Source organism: Danio aesculapii, chromosome 11 (assembly GCF_903798145.1).
Source record: "Danio aesculapii chromosome 11, fDanAes4.1, whole genome shotgun sequence".
Lineage (NCBI taxonomy): Eukaryota > Metazoa > Chordata > Actinopteri > Cypriniformes > Danionidae > Danio > Danio aesculapii.
Window position 1 is genome coordinate 42,819,321 of NC_079445.1, and position 8,681 is coordinate 42,828,001.

An 8,681-nucleotide genomic window follows, 5' to 3' on the forward strand; every position below is an offset into this window, starting at 1 on the left:
CCAGCCTGGAAATGGCCAAAACCCCTCTTAAACCAGGCTGGTCAACTAGCTAAAACCAGCCAACCAGCTTAGAATGGTTTAAGCTGGATTTTTCAGCAGGGAAGTTTTATTTTTTATAGTTTGTATTTAATAAAAGCAGTTTTTCTAAAAAAAAAAAAAAAAAAAAAAAAAATATATATATATATATATATATATATATATATATATATATATATATATATATATATTTTTTTTTTTTTTTTTTTTTAATTAAGGCCAGTATTATTAGCCTCCTTAAGAAATATTTACTGTAGATTTTTGATTGTCTACTCAACAAACCAGTTATACAATAACTTGTTTTATTATTTTAACTTTCCTAGTTAACATAACCTTGTTAAATCTTAAAATTACACTTTAATCTGAATACATCTTGCAAAAAACCTAGTAAAATATTATGCTGTCACCATGGGAAAGATAAAAAAGTAGCTAGTTATTATCAGAAATGAGTTAAACTATTGTGTTTAACAACGTGTTGTAAATAAATCATGTGTTGAAGACTCGTGCTTTGTCATGACTGAAAAAAATGAAGGCAAAACTAAACGAGATGAATAGGACTTTTACATGAGCGTGACTGAAAAATTTGATCAATGTGTTACAACTGTTCTCTGGTACTTGCCGACTGTTCGTAAATTCAAGACTGCATTTATTAGCGTAAAACTATGTACACTCAATTTCTGATTAATAACAGCCTCTGCAGAGCGGAGGACTTCCTATCAGTGTTAAAATCGCCATTGAAAACAGAAGACTAATATATCAACAGTGGACATTTTGATAGTGTTTCACAACATGAACACGACTGAAGTTGAATTTTTCTTATTACCTGTGTCAACGTGGGGCTTAACTTCTGAAGAAGGCGGGAAACTGATGCGCATACAAGTCAAGGAAAAGCAGAGAGAGAGAGCGAGTGCGCGCGACACAGAGAGCGAGTGCGCGCGACACTGAGAGCGCGCGAGAGCCGGCCATATCTCCGTCCGCCAGCAATGGCTGATCTCGCTTTTCCGTGGCGTTTTAATTGTGACACAAAAATAAGCCTCCAAATTTAGGGGGGCCAGAGGGGGGCCAAGCTTGTTGACAAGCTTGTTGAACCCCCCTTCCCCCCCCTAGAACCGCCACTGGGAATAGGTATGGATTAGATTTTCCAGCAAAAATGATGTTCCAGGATCAACATAGACGTTAATGCAGGATCGCAGCATCATATCTGGCAAAATCATGACGTGTTCCTGAATCATCATTTTAGTTGGAAAATGTAATCCATACCTATTCCCTACCCCTAAACCCAACCATACTGTAAATTATTCACAAAATCAGAGGGGAATAATAGTTGATAACAATCATGTAGACCTGCATAAACCTAACCATAACCCTGAATGGTAAACGCATCCCTTAATTCTGATTGGCTGATTGGAATGTTGTTCAAGGATTAACACAGATGTCTATCCAGGAACATGTCCTACTTGGTGAAATCAGGGTGGCGCAACCTTCCTATTTGTTCTTCAACAACCTTAACGTTTGCAGCTTTAACCAACCACATGGCGTAAACATGAACAGTGTCCTGATTTAGGAGAGTTTCTTGTTGCTGTTGATTCCTGCGTTCTGTTGTGCGATGATGAAGTCTGTGATGAGCTGGGCAGATTTCCTCGGCCGCTCCAACACTACTGAATGTCCACAGTTGTCTAGTAGATCAACCTGACATCCGGGTATGGCTCCGGACAAAACTGAAGCTCCAGACACGTCTAAAACCTGTAGATTATAATATTTAGCCTTTAAACTACAAGCATATTTTCATATTGCAGCTCTTATTGAACCGATGTGGACATATTTGTGAAGAGATGATGCCAACCATTGAAGAATTCGAGGACAACACATACACTTAATAAACAAATACACTTCATTGAATATGTACAAATAGACCTCACATCACCTACAGTTGAAGTCAGTATTATTAGCCCTCTTGTATATTTTCCCCCCAATTTCTCTTTAATGGAAATTTATAAAACAGACATTTCTAAAGATAATAGTTTTAATAACTCATTTCTAATAACTGATTTCTTTTATCTTTGCCATGATGACAGTAAATAATATTAGACTAGATATTTTTCAAGACACTTCTATACAGCTTAAAGTGACATTTAAAGGCTTAACTAGGTTAATTAGGCAAGTTAGGGTAATTAGGCAAGTCATTGTATAACAGTGGTTTGTTCTGTAGAATATTGAAACAAATATTGATTACGGGGTGAATAATATTGACCTTAAAATGGTTTTTAAAATATTAAAAACTGATTTTATTCTAGCTGAAATAAAACAAATCAGACTTTCTCCAGAGGAAAAAATATTATAGGAAATACTGTGAAAAATTCCTGAATCTGTTAAACATCATGTGGGAAATATTTTAAAAAATTCACAGGAGGTCGAATAATTCTGACTCTAGCTGTACACTATCTGACAAAAGTGTTGTCGCCTATCCAAGTTTTATGACAACAAATAGTAACTTGACTTCTAGTTGATCATTTGGTATCAGAAGTGGTTTATATGAAAGCCAAAGGCCTCTAGATTACGCTTATTTTACCAAAATAAAATATGATCATGCTTGATTTCTAATTATTTAATTAGGACAGTAAGCTCTGACTCTGCTTAAACTAAAGTCTCATCACTGAACCTCCAATAATGTCCAGTATAGAATATGTGGTCATGCTGCAGTGGAAACAGAATGAATATTGTGTCTGACTCCATCATGAGCTTGGAGGACTGCATCCATACATCTCTGCAATGACTCAAATCACTGATTAATAAAGTCATCTGGAATGGCAAAGAAAGCCTTCTTGCAGGACTCCCAGAGTTCATCAAGATTCTTTGGATTCATCTTCAATGCCTTCTCCATCATACCCCAGACATGCTCAATAATGTTCATATCTGGGTTGACCAATCCTGGAGCACTTTGATGTTGAGGCTGAAGTATGAGGAGGAGCGCTATCCTGCTGAAGAATTTGCCCTCTCCTGTGGTTTGTAATGTAATGGGCAGCACAAATGTCTTGATACCTCAGGCTGTTAATGTTGCTGTCCACTCTGCAGATCTCCCGCAGGCCCCCCATACTGAATGTAACCCCAAACCATGATTTTTCCTTTACCAAACTTGACTAATTTCGCTGAGAATCTTGGCTCCATGTGGGTTCCAGTAGGTCTTCTGCAGTATTTGTGATGATATGATGAAGTTCAACAGATGATTCATAGAAAAAAATCCACCTTCTGCCTCTTTTCCAAATGATCAACCAGAAGTCAAGTTATTATTTGTTGCTCTTACAACTGGGATCGACGATAAGAATTTTGTCAGGTAGTGTATACTATAAAATTGCAGGTTTACTATGTTTATATAATAACATTACCTGTAAATGCTATTAGTTACTAGTTCATTTATTCATTCGTTTTTATTTCAGCTTAGCCCTTTTCGTCACAGCGGAATGAACCACCAACTTATCCAGCACATGTTTTACGCAGCGGATGCCCTTCCAGCTGCAATCCATCTCTGGGAAACATCCATACATCCATACACACTCATTCACACTACGGACAATTTAGCCTACCCAATTCACCTGTACCGCATGTCTTTGGACTGTAAGGGAAACCGGAGGAAACCCACACGAACGAAGAGAGAACATGCAAACTCCGCACAGAAACGCACACTGACCCAGCCGAGGCTCGAACCAGCGACCTTCTTGCTGTGAGACGACAGCACTACCTACTGCGCCACCACGTCTCCCTAGTTACTAGTAAATTAGCTAAAGTTATTAGTGACTAATAAAGTAATGGTAACTAATAACCTTCACTTTTCTGATTTTGATTGATATGCAATAATGTGCACCTTTTGTAAAACTGCTTTGAAACAATAATTATTGTGAAAAGCGCTATACAAGTAAACTTGAATTGAATATTTGGGCATGAATGTCTCAGGTATGATCCCAATCTGTCATATCACTGTCTTTGATCAAATAAAATCTCAAGTTTAAGTTCAAGTTGAGCTTTATTGTCTGCAAGAGACACGGAAAGAGAGAAACAAAACAGTTACCGTACCTGGTCATTTTTCCCCCAAATAACTTGTAGAGGAGTTGAAATGAGATGCATGTTCTCATGTAAAGAGTGTCGGGATTTTTCTCCAACAAGCTCCATAAAACCTGCAAAAGAAAGAGAAACTTCCTGATCAAACTGAGCTCAGATCTGCTATTAAAAAAAGGGCAGGTCGTATGGTATTTTAAAGCGTCCCGATATTGTGTCATGGTTAGATCTAAGGTAAGAAAACATTGTAATTTCCTCAGAATATGCCATTAATGTTAGAAGAGTTTTACCTATGGTTTACCTCTTTTTTCTGATGTAATATTAATATTATGGTTCTTCTGAGTGTGCCAGTTTAGGTTCAGTTTAAAACACAATTCAGATTGTTTTATTATAATGCGTTAAAGTGTCATGTTGGGGGCGTGTCCACAGCTCGCTGATTTAGGGGTGTGTTGCTTCACATGTAAATTAGTTTCGGCTTCCCGCCAACGTAACAAGGGGGCGGGGCCATAAGCTCACCCGCTCTGCGTTTGCAACAGAGTCTGACAGGCAGACTGCGAGAAGGAGCTGGAGAGGTTCAGCATTCAGTCGTACATGTACAACTCTGACACAGACCAAGCAGAGAGTACAAAATCATTTGTGTCTTTGTACAGTTTTACAGCCAACTGTGTGCTAGTTTCAAGTGCCGAGCTTGTACACAGAAACTAATAACCACGCACACTGAATTAACTTTGACTGAGGCACCGGATGCACCGCTCGAAGCCGCGACACTGGACACCAGACACTCTCTGTGGCGCGGCAGAAACATGAAGTGTCCCGAATCGTCGCGCCACGCATTTTTGAACTCTAAACATAGGTTTCTGCAGCGGTCCGCGGCGCCCAGCCGTCGACTTGAGTGTACCCTGATAGAAACCTATGTTTAGAATTCTGAAACGCATGCTAGTTAAGATCACAGGGAGCTTCTGGGATCGCGAGAAATGCAAACGGCTGAAGTATAAGGTAGACTCAATGAGAAGTACACATGTTTGCAAACCTACCTAAAGATACAAGCAATAATTCCGATTAGAGCGATAATGTGGAGAATATTGATCTTGTGTTGAGCCCAATGAGCCTTGCATCTAAAAATAGAGCTAGGGTGTTCCTTTAGTGATATCGCTTCGACTCACGCTGAAAATGGCGGATGTGAATCAACAAACTGAGGATATGATGACGCGCCTGTCAATCAATATTGGTGGGCGGGGGGACCGCACTTCTACGTAAAGTAGCGGTCGATTTGAAAACCGCTCCAATTGGTCCACCGTTTTTTATGTTGTTAAGTTGAAAAAAAAGCACTGGGTGTGCTTATATCACCCCAATATGACGGTCTATACACCATACATGCACATATGTCTGTCCAAACAGCTTGAAAAGTAGATTTTTCACCATAGGTGCCCTTTAAAGGGGGATAGTTCACCTAAAAATGAAGATTCTGTCATTATTTACTCATCTTTCACTTGTTACAAACCTGTTTGAGCATCTTTCTTCTGTTGAACACAAAACAAAATATTTTGAAGAATGTTGGAAACTAGTAGCTATTGATTTCCATAGTATTTTTCTCTACAATAGAATTCAATGGCTACTAGTTTTCAACATTCTTCAAAATATCACTTTTTGTGTCAAATTTACTTTTAAAATCAGTAAACTGAATTCTGGAAAAAATATAGTATTTAAGATTAAAAACAAATAATATAATATATAAAAAACCCTCCCTTACTCTAGCACTTAATTCTCTGAGCACTAACAGTTCCTTGGTATAATCTGCACTTCCTGTGTGTATTGCCTCTTCTTGTTGAATCGCTGAATGCCTCCTCAATTTGGACAAAAGCTTCTGTTAAATGACTAAATGTAAATGTAAGATGATGCTGTGTGCGACCAATCAATGACACTGACACAGCGAATATGCAAATGAGAACATGAGACTCACACTCGTGGTAGAAGTCATTGTTTGGGACGCGAGCGTCAACCAGTCCTTGAAGAATCTAGGAAACAGAGGATGAACAGAAGAGTGTTTAGGAGCTGATCCAGTGGTAAATCTCTCACAGGTGATGCTTTTTAAAAAATTCTGTATGCTTTTTAAAAAATGTGGTCTAACCACTGTGGCCTCACAGCAAGAAGGTCGCTGGTTCGAGTACCAGCGATTTCTGTGTGGAGTTTGCATGTTCTCTCTGTGTTAATGTGGGTTTCCTTCAGGTGCTCCGGTTTCCCGCACAAGTCCAAACACATGCGCTATAGGGGAATTGGGTAAGCTAAAGTTGTCCGTAGTGTATGAGTGTGACTGTGAGTGTGTATGTGCGTTTCCCAGTGCTGGGTTGCGGCCTGAAGGGCATCAGCTGTGTAAAATGCTTGAATGGTTGGGGGTTCATTCCGCTGTGGCGACCCCTGGCAGGCTGTATAAATCTGCATGAGCGCACCTGTTTAGGAATCTTAAAGCGCACGTATGAGCAGAGTTTGAGCATCTCCTCCATCTGCTCGGGTGTGGAGGGGATCAGCGGGATTCTGTCTCTGTCCTGCGATTTCTCCAGCTCCCTCAAACGCTCAACAAACTTACTTTCAGTGGGATACTGAAGACCTGCGGTGAAATGACAGATGCTTCAATTTCATATAGGGAAGAAGATAATGATCGATCTATGAATCAATCTATCCATCCATCCATCCATCCATCCATCCATCCATCCATCCATCCATCCATCCATCCATCCATCCATCCATCTATCTATCTATCTATCTATCTATCTATCTATCTATCTATCTATCCATCCATCTATGAATCTATCCATCCATCCATCCATCCATCCATCCATCCATCTATCTATCTATCTATGAATCCATCTATCTATGAATCTATCTATCCATCCATCCATCCATCCATCCATCCATCCATCCATCTATCTATCTATCTATCTATCTATCTATCTATCTATCTATCTATCTATCTATCTATCTATCTATCTATCTATCTATCTATCTATCTATCTATCTATCTATCTATCTATCCATCCATCTATGAATCTATCCATCCATCCATCCATCCATCCATCCATCCATCTATCTATCTATCTATGAATCCATCTATCTATGAATCTATCTATCCATCCATCCATCCATCCATCCATCCATCCATCCATCCATCCACCCATCCATCTATCCATCTATGAATATATCTATCTATCTATCCATCCATCCATCCATCCATCCATCCATCCATCCATCCATCCATCCATCCATCCATCCATCCATCCATCCATCCATCTATCTATCTATCTATCTATGAATCTATCTATCCATCCATCTATGAATCTATCCATCCATCCATCCATCTATCTATCTATCTATCCATCCATCCATCCATCCATCCATCCATCCATCCATCCATGAATCTATCCATCCATCCATCCATCCATCCATGAATCTATCTATCTATCTATCTATCTATCTATCTATCTATCTATCTATCTATCTATCTATCTATCTATCTATCTATCTATCTATCTATCTATCTATCTATCTATCTATCCTTTTTAACAAATATCTATATATCCATCCATCTTCAACCGCTTATCTGAAACCGGGTCTTAATTAAATAAAATAAAAATATCTAAAATGAAAAACTCAGTGATATCATAAACATCAATATATCTCAAAACTAAAATAATACTACATATTAGTTCTATAATTAATTTCTGAAAATTCCAGATTATCTTATAAATGTAACTTTATTTAATATGTAATGTTAATTTAAATTATTTAATATATGTTTATAGCTATTTAATGTGTAATATAGTATAGAAACTCTGTGTCATGCTGTGACTTTTCTTCTTTAGAAATAAAATAGACTTGACATCATATTTGAAGGAGAGGCATCGTAAAAGTGTTTATCAGTGCTTTATACTGGCCTCATCTACGTCTGTTCTTTGGCTCAAAGTGCACATCATGAGATATGAATATGATTGCTGGGGTCTGACATTGCAAAATAAAAGTTAAGCATGAAATGAAATGATAAACGATAACACGTTCCTGAAATCCTCCTGAGAATGGGCTGTTTACTGTTAATGAGTGCTGATGAAGCATCTTCTGCTAGAATCTGAAACACACACAGACAGACCTGCAGGACAGATGAGTGTGACGCCGCAGAGTTCAGATGGGTGACGAGCTGCATAAACTCCAGCTACATTTCCACCCATAGACGTGCCGATCAGATGGAAAGGCTTTTTGTTCAGTCCAATGCTCTTCACAAACTAAACAAAGAAGAAAATGTGAAGAAACAGACCGTTAACAAACAATGCAGTCCTCCAATGACGTAATCCAGACTCAAAACACTTCAATATTTATGACAGGGCAAAATTCCTCATTCTAATTTAGTTTGACTTGTGTACTAAACTATTCAAATGTAAGGGGGAAAGAGACTATAAATCCATCTATCCATCCATCCATCCATCCATCCATCTATCTATCTATCTATCTATCTATCTATCTATCTATCTATCTATCTATCTATCTATCTATCTATCTATCTATCTATCTATCTATCTATCTATCTATCTATCTATCTATCTATCTAT

The 8,681-nt window shown here is 38.3% G+C and overlaps 1 protein-coding gene across 1 annotated transcript in view; it reads right to left on the reverse strand.

The window, feature by feature from the left end:
* Positions 1-248: 248 nt before the first annotated feature.
* Positions 249-8,681, reverse strand: part of abhd6a (abhydrolase domain containing 6, acylglycerol lipase a) — a 33,785-nt gene continuing 25,352 nt past the window's right edge. The window contains 5 exon segments of the mRNA XM_056468728.1: positions 249-1,779; positions 4,105-4,205; positions 6,047-6,101; positions 6,534-6,691; positions 8,225-8,357. Of these exon segments, the coding sequence (XP_056324703.1) occupies positions 1,597-1,779; positions 4,105-4,205; positions 6,047-6,101; positions 6,534-6,691; positions 8,225-8,357 (630 nt within the window). The 3' untranslated portion in view covers positions 249-1,596.